The 13305-nt window shown below is 35.9% G+C and overlaps 2 protein-coding genes across 2 annotated transcripts; one reads left to right on the top strand and one right to left on the bottom strand.

Annotated features, from left to right (window-relative positions):
- Positions 1 to 4939: 4939 nt before the first annotated feature.
- Positions 4940 to 6625, top strand: LOC144545033 (noroxomaritidine synthase 3-like). The gene has a single exon (XM_078293584.1). The coding sequence runs from the start codon at positions 5090 to 5092 to the stop codon at positions 6623 to 6625; it is 1536 nt and encodes a 511-aa protein (XP_078149710.1). The 5' UTR covers positions 4940 to 5089.
- A 3582-nt stretch (positions 6626 to 10207) lies between these two features.
- Positions 10208 to 13005, bottom strand: OXS2 (CCCH-type zinc finger protein with ARM repeat domain-containing protein). The gene is made up of 2 exons (XM_078293512.1): positions 12741 to 13005; positions 10208 to 12644 (listed from the first exon to the last, which is right to left on the bottom strand). Exons 1-2 carry the CDS (start codon positions 12787 to 12789, stop codon positions 10633 to 10635), a joined length of 2061 nt encoding a protein of 686 aa, XP_078149638.1. The 5' UTR covers positions 12790 to 13005; the 3' UTR covers positions 10208 to 10632.
- Between the last annotated feature and the right edge of the window lie 300 nt (positions 13006 to 13305).

Here is a 13305-nt window from a genome sequence, read left to right as displayed (position 1 = left end):
TTGTGGGTTATAGGTTCATTATGCGAAGTCAGAGAAACGCTTTCGGATTATATAATTGGCAGCAGGGCCATCTAAAGGTATGAAATTTGAGTTTATTATATCTGACAGGGTGCAGAGAGTATATCTCTAACATCATCCACTATAAAATGTCAGATAATTCTTGTAAATAAATAGGGATGTGACAAAAATAATGGATGCTATTGGCAATGCATGAAAAGATTCATGCCTAGTGTTACGCATATTGAATGGTAAATAAACGCATATAGAGTTATAATAAACGCATATTGAACTGTCAAGGGTCCACTGGACAGGAACAACAACGCAGACAAACAAAAGAATGGGCTCTTTGGACCTATTCCTATATTTTGAGAGCTTTTATTTTGACTTCTTTTCTTCAAGAGCAAAACTGATGCTGAAAGGAAAATGAGAAAAACATTTACTTAGGTTAGCTTTATCGTAATCATTTTTATTTACATTGTTTATTTCTGAATTTAGCCTCTGGACAACAGCTCCATGTTGTCTAATTTATGTTTTAGTAATTTAAATTATTTCTATAATATGTTACCAAATATTAGTAGCTTTTCTAATAATTTTATGCATTGAGTAATGAGTTAGGCTGGGGTGCTATGGATAGCATAGTGGCCTCTATGCTACGGCTCAATATTCGAGTTTTCAAAACCCAAACGGTCGATCCAAACCGTTCATCTTATTCTCCATATTAATATCTGCTTGGAGACCAAATTTTACATTTTTCTGAATTTTTTTACTATTTATTAAGTATTTTACAAAATTGTTGATCCAACGGTGGCTGCACAAAACAGTAAAACCGTTGGATTAGCGATTTTCAAAGTGGCTTAATAAATAGTAAAAAAATTCAGAAAATTATAAAATTTGGTCTCCAAGCAGATATTAATATGGAGAATAAGATGAACGGTTTGGATCGACCGTTTGGATTCTGAAAACTCGAATATTGATCCGTAGCATAGAGGCCACTATGCTATCCATAGCACCCCAGCCTAACTCTTGAGTAATAGCTATATATGTAACCTAGTTTGTGGGTGAGATAAAAAGAACAATTTTTCTGGATATTTTTTTTTTTGAAGGACAGTTGGCCAGTAGCCAGCTATCGATATATTGAATAAGAAAAAATTATTTACATTTCCCAACGGGAGCTTTTTATCCTACTTTACACAATCTTAACTCGTAAATAACACACTGATTAGGGCCACGAATGATCGACCATGATCGTAAAAATTTTTCTGGATATTTGTTTTCTATAAAATCAAGGAGAGACGATTCTCCTTTTTATTGTGGTGTTGTCTCAAATTTATTCTCTGAAGATTATCACATGTCTATAGAACAATCTTTCATTCTGCACAGCATCGAAAACAATATATATATATATATATATATATATAGAGGAGGGATCAAGTTACAACACTTGAAAGTTACAACAAAGTTACAACATCTATTTTTTTTATTTTCAAAGTCCAAATCGTCGATCCAAACCGTTAGATATTCAATCTATATTAAAATGTGCTTGCAGACCAAATTTTACATTTTTTGAAATTTTTTTGCTATTTATTAAGATGGGTACAAAATCGCTGTTTTTATTAAAATTCTGCACCATTAAAAACAGCAATTTTGTACCCATCTTAATAAATAGCAAAAAAATTTCAAAAAATGTAAAATTTGGTCTGTAAGCACATTTTAATATAGATTGAATATCTAACGGTTTGGATCGACAATTTGGACTTTGAAAATGAAAAAAAATGATGTTGTAACTTTGTTGTAACTTTCAAGTGTTGTAACTTGATCCCTCCTCATATAGATATATATACACACACACACATGCAGTGCTAAAAACAGTGCATTCGAAATTAGTACGACCATATATAAATACTAATTAATACTACTGATGTAGATACCAATAAAGAATAACCATTTTTAGATTCTTCTAAAAATTACCCTTAGCTAATTTTGTACTATATAATTACGATATATACTTTTATATGTCACCTCTCTCTCAGCACTATATATATATATATTCCCACTCAAATCCTTTTTCCTTTCAGTATATTACAATATAATATTTTTTTTTTTCAAGTCAATCGGCTCCTCAAACCTCCAAGGTATTGCTATCTTTTCTTTTTCTTTTTTCCTTTTTTGTTTTTGTTTTTTATTTTTGTTCTTATATATCTTGTATACAGTTCCAGGGTGCCGAAGACAACGTACCGACCCCTTGTACGGTACGGTTGTCCTTGTGCCTCAAAAAAACTAACTGAGATGATTATGCAGTTAATATAAATTTTAATTCCATTATACCTTTGTAATTATGTTGTAAATATGATCACTACATGCATCAAGGGTTTTAAACTTTTTATGTCTTTAATTTCAAGGGTGACTGGTACCGGTTCTGATGAGACAAACCAACCTGTACATGCAACCTCTATTATTGCTGATATATTTGTTTATTTTGATATCTTAATGGATATAGAATGTGGGTTCATAGTATTTATCATGAAAAAAATAATAATAACACTCAAGAGATGTAGCAAATTATATCAATGGTGTTTAATTTTTTTCATTATTAGAAGTACCAAATATACCAAATATACCCATACTCTTCTACTTTTTAGGAAAATTTAGTTGTGAACATTTTTCTCTATATTTTCCATATACAATATTAATTTTCTTTTATGAATTAGATAATTGGCATTCTATTTGAGAGAGAAATAAATGGACGGCTTGAGAAATCCCAACCTCTCTTCCATCTGGTCACATAATAACAACACCTCTAATGAGTCCGGACTGGACTCTCCAGTTCTCATACAAAATAGCGAAAATGCCATGCTCTCGTCATCCTTCCTGGTCAACAATAATAGAGGAAACAATTATGGTCAATTGACCAATTTGCCCCTGCCTCCTCGTGCACGCCCCGAACCGTTTTCATCTAATCCAACTATTTGGGTTCATTCCTCTATTAAGGTACCTAATTCTGTGTTCATAGAAAAATAAATAACATAGTTCTATTTGGGACTGTTTTAATGTTTTCTTTTGCCTTGTTTTGCCATAGACTGAGACTACTGAGTTGTGCTCAGACATCCATCAGTTGAACCAATTATCGGCAAGTCAAGTTCATGCAAATCTAGTTGCTACAAATGCAAATGCAAATGCTGGTTTTGATGGAACTTTCATGCCACGTGTCAGGGCCCGCCACGGCATGGCTACTGATCCCCACAGCATTGCTGAGAGAGTAAGTTACTGTTACACCAGTTGTACTGGTACCCATACCAAGTCTGGCAAAAATGTACCATTAATATTATAGATATTGACCAATTACTATTTAGCTGTTTTTTTATCATTTTGAAAAGAAAAAAATAACAAGTAGTGAAAACAATGAAATGCAGCATAGGAGAGAGAGGATATCAGAAAGGATGCACAATCTTCATGATCTCGTGCCAAACTCAAACAAGGTAATAATTGCACAAATTAAATAATTTCAACAACTAATTTTAATGTTTTTATACATATTTTTGTACATTATAGTTAAACTGAATTGTTATGTATTGGTGTCAGTTATCATTTTTATCATAATTGAATCTTTAATAATGTTATATAGCTTTTACCAGAATTATTAAATTTTTAAATTATCTTATGAACAGACAGATAGGGTAACCATGCTTGATGAGGTTATCGACTATGTCAAGTTCCTTAAGCTTCAAATCAAGGTATGTGACTAAAAGCAAAATAAAGATTAATGAGGTGCTTTTCAAAAAAAATGTTAACTAAATAAATTTATTCATTAGAAATGCCAAGTAAAACCTTTCTTTCTTTTTTTTCAGTAAAAACTGAAAAAGACCTGTTCTGTTAAATCTTAACAAAAGTATATATTGCTTTAATTCACCTTTACAATATAGTATATATACCCTCCATACAGTTTCATACAATCTATATATTATTGGCAATATATCATCAATAAACAAATAATAATGTTATGTATATATATCCACCATATATTGCAGGAGTCAAATAGCATTTCGTCGTCAGTTTCTGTGGGACCCACTGCCAGTGAGATGGAGGAGCACTTGTGTCTCATGCCTACTGAACTTGCATCTGCTATATCTACCCAAAAGGGGACCCACATGGCAGCCGTACCAACTGAGAGGCAAAATTTCAACAAAATTTCTTCTTCTTTCTACAATGATGTGAGAAGAAATTAGTATTAATCTGTACATTTTTGTTTCTTTTTTTTTTGTTAAAAGGTTAAAATATTTGTATGTTTGGAATTGAGTATTGAAAAAAGAGAAGCTATATATGTGTGTAGTATATGTAAAGTTTAATTGCTTGTAGCAAGTAGTTGAATACTTGAATTGTTTTATACCATTTTGTTTTGGATGTGTGAAAAAATCCTTTAAAATTCAGATTCAAAATTTTAATTTGCAGAACTTTAAATGACCAATTCAATATTTAAACATGCTGATGTGGCCAAAAGTTTTGAAATTAAGTTGACCATCTATGCACGTCTAATTGGATAATTTTAGTTTAATCTTGTTTTTAAACAAAATAGAAATAACTAAAAACCGTGGGTAGACGGAGATCGGTTTAAGTTTGTTTTTATACTATTTTTGAAATCGGATTGAAAGAAATATTGACCAAATTTGAGAAGAAAATAACTAATTTTATTAATTTCTGATACTATTTCAATCTCTTATACGACAAAATTTAAGGAGCTATTAGCACATATTTTCTAATAACATGATTTTGCTATATTGATCTGGTATCAATGTAATTGGTTTCTAACTGAATATTTATCTTCAACCAAGACAATTGAAATTGAGCAATTAATCAAGTCCTAATTAATTAAGTACATTATATAATAATTAAATATACAGGTTGTTTTCTTATGACCATGCCAGTATAAAGAAACTACATGAATATAAAGATAAGATCAGTGACTCTCTCAAGCAATTCATGCCCCATGAATTAGAACAGTAATTGGTTTCTATACTGAGATAACAGCTACATATAGCCACTACACATTTCTTCTTTCTCATCACCTAACAAGCAAACAGAAATTAAACCAGAAATGGCTTGGCCATATCTTTCTCCTCTAGAGCTCCTCTTCTATGTCCCTTGCATCCTCCTATGCCTCTATTACTACCACCATTACTTCTTCTCCTCTAAAACCAAAAGTCGATCCGTTCCTGTGTATTGGCCTGTAGTTGGCATGATGCCGTCACTAATCTATAATCTCCATGATTTTCACACATGGATCACTGACACTTTACAAGTGACCGGTTTGAACTTCTTATTCCGTGGTTCGTGGTATTCAGGCATGAATATTTTATTGACATGCGACCCCTCAAACATACAACATGTATTCACGTCGAATTTCAAAAACTTCCCCAAAGGAGATGAATTTTTAGAGATCTTTGACATACTTGGTAACAGCATTTTTAATGCTGATGATGACATGTGGCGGCCTCAGCGTGTCAAGGCACAACAGCTTATCTCGCACCCTCCTTTCCGTGCTTATGTGGCACAACTAACCCGGGAGAAGGTAGAGAAGGCGGTGCTCCCTTTCTTGGCCCATGGAGCCAATCAAGGTCACATCATAGATTTGCAAGATGTGTTTCTTCGGTTAACTTTCGATACTACTACTAAATTAGTCTTCGGTGTAGATCCTAAATGTCTCTCTATCGAATTGCCAACTGTTCCTTTCGCACGAGCAATGGATAATGCCATGTCAACTTTGTTCTATCGGCATGTTGTGCCGATTCCTGTGTGGAAAATTTTACGGATACTAAATATAGGTACAGAAAAGAAGCTAGCAAATGCATGGAGAGATATGGATCACTTTGTCGAAGAAACAATCCACAAAAGAAGAGCCGAGAAAAAGGAAGGCAAGGAGGCCGGCGACTTTCCCGATTTGTTATCGTCTTATATCGATGATGAGGATGCTGACGAGGTTAACAAGTTCTTGAGAGACACCACAATCGGCCTAATGCTAGCGGGTCGCGACACAACCGGTTCTGGCCTTGCATGGTTCTTCTGGCTGCTCTCGCAAAACCGTCATGTTGAACAAAAAGTCATCGATGAACTGAACTCAATTCCTCGTAATGTTACGCACGATGGAATGGTCATATTCAATCCCGAAGATCTCGCAAAGTTAGTGTACTTACATGCTACACTAAACGAAGCGCTTCGCCTCTTCCCACCGGTCCCATTTGAACACAAAGGGGTGATAAAAGTCGATACGCTACCAAGCGGTTTTGTAGTAACTCCCGGGATGAAAATTCTTGTATCGACTTACTCAATGGCAAGGATGGAAGGTGTTTGGGGCAAAGATTGCTCGGAATTCAAGCCCGAGCGATGGATTTTGGACAATGGAAAGTTGAAATATGAACCGTCTTATAAGTTCATGTCGTTTAATACCGGTCCGAGGAGTTGCTTGGGAAAGGATATAGCTCTTACTCAGATGAAGGCAGCGGCGGCAGCCGTGGTGTATAATTTTAGTTTTGAGGTGGTAAAAGGCCACATCATCAAGCCAAAACACTCTATAATCCTCCAGATGAAGAATGGACTAATGGTGAAAATGAAGAAGAGAAATATAATGTTGTGAAATCAAGTGTACTTGGAGTTGTTCTAATTTAATTCTCAAAATAAATAATGTTAATTATGTGTATGGATCTCAATTTTATAATCCACTGTATAAGATCCATCTATATATGCAAACAGCTTACTTTTAAATACAAATTGTCCTATTAATAAAGGAAGGGGGCATTCAATATATATATATTAGCAATGCAAATAAATGGCTGATCTTTTTTTCTTTTCTTTTTTATAAAGATCACAATTAAGGAATGCATTTTTTTTTACTAGTAACCATGTGATAATTCATGATTACAGTATAAAAGGTACAAAAATTGCATTCCTCAATTGTGCTGTACCTATAGCCAGTAATTTTTATTGCGTGAAATTCCATGTATATTTCTCAAAATTGTATTTTCAAATTTCAAAAAGAAAAGACAATAAATTGGATAAATTTGAGAGTTTTTAAAATTTAGAAGGGTAAATAGGATATTATAATTTTTAGAAGGAAAAAAATTTAAGTGGTATACTTAAAATTCCTCTTTATATCGAATGCATTAAATATGTTCTTTAATGATAGCACCATTAATTTTAAACAAAAACATAATAATATTACCTTGCTAGAGCTCGGTTTGCTACGGTTAATTTTCTATTATTCTTTATTTTTTAATTATTCTTACATTCTTTATTACATCTAATATATTTCTTAAGTCTTTTTATCTTTTTCGATTTATCCATAGAAGTTATTATCCATAATTAAGTATTTTTAGAATATTTTTTTTTCTCATTTTACCCTTCTCCTTTCTCCTATTCAGATTTTAAACCACAACTTCCCACGCAAGAAACACGTGTCTTTGTCACAAGGCTAAATACTAGTTCTTCAGCCAAAATACACTTATTAGCTAATATAACTAAAATAATGCTTTAGTTCGCTCGACCAGAATAATTATACATGCTTTTAATACAAAAGTTTTTCACTTAATTTTACCTTTCTTTCTTTCTTTCATTTGTTGAGTTGCACGAACTCAAAAAGCTCTAAAATAATAATAATAATGTATTGAATGTAGATATATATATATATTTTTACCGAAATTTGTATTTGTAACATAATAAAAAAAAAACAGAACACTCCCGTTTGGTCATTTGGTCAGAATTCGACAAATACCCATATCACTGGGCCATTCTGCGACCCCAAATACTAGGGTCTGCACAGACATTTTGCAGCCACGACCTGGGCCATGAAGAAATAGGATACTTGATCTTTTCCAATATATCAGAAACACAACACTTCATTCCAGTTTTTTTTCATATTTAATTCCTTACGTTAGAAATTAAGACTAGGTTAGTTAGATTGCTGTCACAACTGTACCATACTGATACTGATTTTGTTTCATTTTTTTTTATTTCAATTTCGTTTAGCAGATGTTAAAAAGTTTATCATCACTCAAAATAAGACAAGCAATTGTTCTGATTGTCAAATTAATTAGTCAATTGCAATGAATAATATATAACTCTATTATTATGAGGTTTTGCCATATGCTGGTTCAAAGCAAATGGAAGAAGCATGTTGTCTGATTGAACCTAATTAGTAGCTCACCAATCACCATCAATTTGCACAGATGCAACTCCACATTAAAAACCTGCATGCTCATATAACAAGTCTATGCCTGTGCTATCTGAGAAAGAGAGCGAATATATATTGAACATTCAAGAGCTATATAAGTGGAAGGATGGAGATCTAGGGGAACTACACACATAAATAAATAAATAAATTTGTAATAGCAAAGATTATAAGGAAATGCTTTGCTCTTTTATTTTTCAACGTTAATTAATTAAAATATAAAGCCCGTTGAAGGAGAAAAGCCCATAAAGCCCATAATTCTTCGCTAGGCATCAAGGCAGTCTCATTTTAAGTATCAATTTTCTCTCAACTAAACTATGGCCATGCAATTAAGACGAGCAAGCCCGAGACAATATATTGGAGTGAGTATAGAATATAGATAGCATCACCTTTTCTTTCTTTCTTTTTTTCTTTTTTTGATAAAAAGGCAAATTGCCGTTTCATTGCTAATGAAACAATAAGTTACAATCCATCTATAGGAGCTGCCCAAAATATTAATATTTTGTTTGTTCACTACATCACACCATCACCAATATATCAATTAGGATTGTTAATGAACTGGGTTCAAGCAAGTTGAAAAATACTGGTACTCAGTTTATTAAGTTAATGAATAAGTCAACTTGAGAAAACAATGCTGAGTTAATTGTCCTCGTACTCAACTTATTAACAACTAGGCACATTAACTCGTTAAAACTTAAGACCAATTGATGTTTAAATTTCAAACAATTTAAAACTTTTTAAGTCGAAAAACCTAAATAATACATAATAGAAAGCGAATTTAACCAAAAAATAAAAACGCTAAATTTTTAAATTTAACATAATTTAGCAACAAACTGATGGTTTGGATCCAGTTGGATTTGAATGTAGCATGACTTCATATAACTCCGTAGGAATATGCTCAATATGCTCTTGCTCAGCTCATTAAATTATGAACACATTATCAATGAGCTATAGTATACTCATTTTCAGTTCATCAAGTTAACGAGCAAGTCTATAAAAGTGTGAGTTATTAACGAGTTGATAGTGAACAAATTATTAGCGAATTTTTAACAAGAGAGTTATAAAAGCGAGTCACAAACCCCTAATAGCAGTGCTACGAACAAAATAAACAAGAATCCACATCTAAAATATTAAATACCACCATGCTAGAGTCATTGACCAAACCAATAATTGAATCAAATGGCAATGCATCTAAATCTAAATCTAGGCAGTCTCATTTAAGGCTATGAATTCCATTTTTAGCATCTATAAGACAATGGAAGTGGTACTTTGCATGACTAAATTGGTAAATTTTTCAAACCAAAATAGAACACCTACATACTTGTTCATGATTATAATCTTTCTTCCACATGTATCTAACTAAGGAATTAAGCCTCACCTAATTCGTTTACCTATCTAAGCATGCACCCAAAACCATTGGAAAGTGACTTACTTCCTAAAACCCTGCTAAACCCTAAATTATTGATCTAGTTACAAGCGTATAATCTTTTGTTAAGCTTACCATTGATAGTAATGAACACCTTTCTTTGATAGCACTCAGCGTGTCAAAATAAATCATTCTATCGATGTACTAGAATTAATCTTGGTGCTTTTAGATTAGGAGGTAGATATAAAAAAAATGATTAAGTTTGCTAACAAATAAAGTAATATTAGTTTAAAAAAAGGTGCTTATCCACCACCAAGTCTCTCTCAGTCAGACATCACTAACGTAACCAAACAGATAAAATAATATTTTTCACAAGTTAAGAGTTGAACAAACCCCACTAACATTGTACATTAATTAATCAAATAAATATTAAAAATTCAATATAAAGCATCATCCATGACTCCACCCACCTGCCCCTACAAGAAAATAATTTCAATGTACGACCCTATCTCCAGTTTTAATCAACCAATAAGGAGAGCAATGGTATGGACTGGAGACCAGGGAATTGTGTACTTACCGACCAAGGACTTAGCTAGCATTTGACTATTGACACAAACAAATAATAATAATAATGAACAAATTAAGAATAAATATCAATCAAAATTACAAGGTTAATAGAAACATCAATAGAGGATACTGATACATGTTTTCAAAAGGAAAGTGATTATGATAATAACAATAAATATAACTAATAAGAGGGAAATCACTAAAAAAGAATATCTAGTTAGAGATGATTCTTCAAAATAAAAATAATAATGATAATAAAAATAGAAGAGGGATGTCTAACCATGGTTAGCCTTGTGACTACCCAAAGCAAAAACATCTCCATATTTTTCATTTTTTTTCCTTTGTTTTACCGTTTTAACCCCCTTACTTGCCTCATTAAAAATTCTTCAAAAAGAATAATATGAAGAACTTGTGCTGCCTAGCAATTTCAATTTCACCTTTCTTCTTGCACAAAGAACCAAAAAAATTACTATTATTTACCACTTCACTTGATCTGATCAAGTTGCATCTGTTCCAACCATGCCCCGATTTGCTCCATACCATCACCACCCGGCCGGGTCCCGCTATCTGATATCCCGTTTGATGCATTCTCCCTTTCCTGCCTTTCTCTTGCTTCAGGCGGGCTTACCAGTGAATGAACCCATGACACATCGGGCTCTTCATTACCTGACCCATCTCCTCCATTGACCGACCAATCGACTTTGCCCAAGGGTGACACCATCTTGCCCCATGGAGAGTTGGCCACAGGAGATCCTACCAGTGGTGGTGCAGCGCCATTTGAACCAACTTTCTCACGGTGAGCAAGGGCCGCAAGCCGTGAACTCAGCGGTGATGCAAGTGCATCGATGCTACGTGGCGAAACCATGCGGCCACTAGTTGGGGATGTAACCACTTGCTGCTGCATATTATTAACTGATTCTTTTGACGAGTATAAACTTCGGGTGTTGATCGGTGAGAGAAGCCGGTGATTCAAAACCGCAGTTTTGTGAGTGGGTGAAAAAAGAGTTGGTGCTGGTTCAGACATGTTATTAAACCTTGGAGAAAGGGGGGAGAGTGGTGCCGCCTCAGCCGAGAAAAGATCATCAAGATTCGACTGACCGAGTGGTTTCGGGCGGATCTGCCGGGTCCCACCCATAGGCGAATTAAGACCCATATGGGATTGCCCTGCGGGTAAACAGAGATCATTCATCTTTTGAGAGGCTTCTAGATCAAGAAGCAACGATAGCTCATCAACCGGCATGTCACGTGCACTCAGTGAAGACCGTAACCGGCTAGCCTGCAAGCTACTATTGTTCCCTTGTTGCCCAGACCAGGAAGGGGAGCCCGGTGGTGTGAAGTGGGTCCCATGACTCCCACTAGGAGACGAAGGTGAACCCGGCATGAGACCAAGTGCCGCTGCTGCCATCTCCATTGCCATGGCTGATCGGGGTGAAGGAACAGCCGATCCAGTAGAAACATACAAAGGCCGCAACTCCTCAGCCGTGTGAGCGAAAAAGCAGACCCGGCGGTCACAACCGGTGCCATCCTTACAAAGTCGGGTGCGGTACTGCGCAGGGTGGAGCCAGCTCTCAAACACCCCATGCGCGTATTCACACATGTCACCTCTCCGACAAGCCCCACCACGGCGAAAATCAGGGCACGGCACACAGCTATAGTGAAACTTACGCGGGTCCCGTCTCCTGGCATTCTCACCCGGGTGAACAAACGGGCACTCAGTCCAGTCATGGGAGTAAGCCCGGGAACACGGACGAACTTTAAAGGAGAACATGCGGAACTCATCAGATGCATATATACTGCTCTTGATATCTGGCAAGGTGGGGTCAACTGGGTACTCTTTCTTCTGACGATCAGCCATGGGAGAAGAACAGGAGAGATCTGACGAGGGGGACCCGTCTCCTCCGTCCTCGTCAGGTGATGAGGAGAGAGGTAAAGAGTTTGAGCTGGAGTTGCAAATTGAAACCCTCAGATCAACCCCACCACGGTGGTGGTGGTTCACAGTGAGCCCAGTGCTTCCAAGAAGTTCCTCTAGGGTTACTCTAGAATCCGGGTATAAACCCAGAACAGAGATAACATCAGCCGGGCGACGACCTTTTACATCCTTGGCATCACGATCCGCACCCGCTAATAGAAGCAACCGGACAGATTCCACTGCCGTGTGGGACCCACCGGCAGCAGCACAGTGCAAAGCAGTAGTGTTATCGGATCCAGAACGGGAGTTGACATCCACTGAAGGTAGGGTTAGTAAGAAAGAAAGTACTTTAGTGCTTCCAAAAGTAGCAGCCACCATTAATGGCGTACGGTGCTCCAGGACCATCCGATTGGTTACCTTGTTGCGTTCATACCACAATCCAGCCCGATCTGCAACCGTCGGATCAGCCGAGATGGCAACCTTGCAAGGCTCCAGTTCATCATTTGCCGCGAGTTCGAGTAGAGGAGAGAAGGTTTCTTCAAAGGTCATTCTGTTGCAAGTTCTTCGATCCACTGTGTAAATGGGTTCTACACATAGATCATTGATTCCATTAATTAAACCCATCAAAAGAATTGAAACAAAAAAAAATGGAGAAAAAAGAGTTTGTGTTCAACTGTTCATACCTATTTGATTGTAGACGAGGGGAACTCTGGAGATCAGAGCAGATTCCATAACTGAGATCGCGGAGAGAAGAAATCGAGATGCATCTAGAAGGAAGGAAGAGGAGGAGAAGGAGGAGAAAGCAAAGAGGGCATTTTGGAAGGGGCTTTTTGGACTTTTTGCTTGGGTTGAGTCGAGTTGAGCGTAGAAAAAACGCTGGAGAAAAGGCGAGAGAGATTTTACAAGAGAGGGAGGGAGTAAAAGTGTAGGGATGGTGAGAGTGGTAAGTTTTAAATGCTTGTTTACTGAAGCACAGCACTATCACCGCCTATGGTTAAAAACTTTCTTTAACCGACTCAAAGATAGGACCCGCATTCAGTCATACAAAATCAATACACCGTGTTTGTGCAACAACTGTCATTTAGATAATAACTTCCTTTTAAATACCTCCTCAAAATAAACGAGGTAGTAAATGGATGCCCCCGCTAATGGAAACTGAGTCATAGTGGGGAGTGCGGGACCCAATGACAGTGATATTTTGGACCGTAGACCGATTATGAACCGGACTACTTACAGTTTTAGATGGTA

This window comes from Carex rostrata, chromosome 27, assembly GCF_964058835.1.
Source record: "Carex rostrata chromosome 27, lpCarRost1.2, whole genome shotgun sequence".
In the NCBI taxonomy this organism is placed as follows: domain Eukaryota; kingdom Viridiplantae; phylum Streptophyta; class Magnoliopsida; order Poales; family Cyperaceae; genus Carex; species Carex rostrata.
This window is presented reverse-complemented; position numbering and strand designations above follow the sequence as displayed.

Excerpts from the sequence above, each read along its gene's own strand:
- LOC144545033 (XM_078293584.1), top strand. The coding sequence starts at position 5,090 with ATGGCTTGGCCATATCTTTCTCCTCTAGAGCTCCTCTTCTATGTCCCT.
- OXS2 (XM_078293512.1), bottom strand. The coding sequence starts at position 12,789 with ATGGAATCTGCTCTGATCTCCAGAGTTCCCCTCGTCTACAATCAAATA. Across the intron at positions 12,645-12,740 it reads CCTCGTCTACAATCAAATAG|AACCCATTTACACAGTGGAT; the intron begins GTATGAACAGTT and ends ATCTATGTGTAG.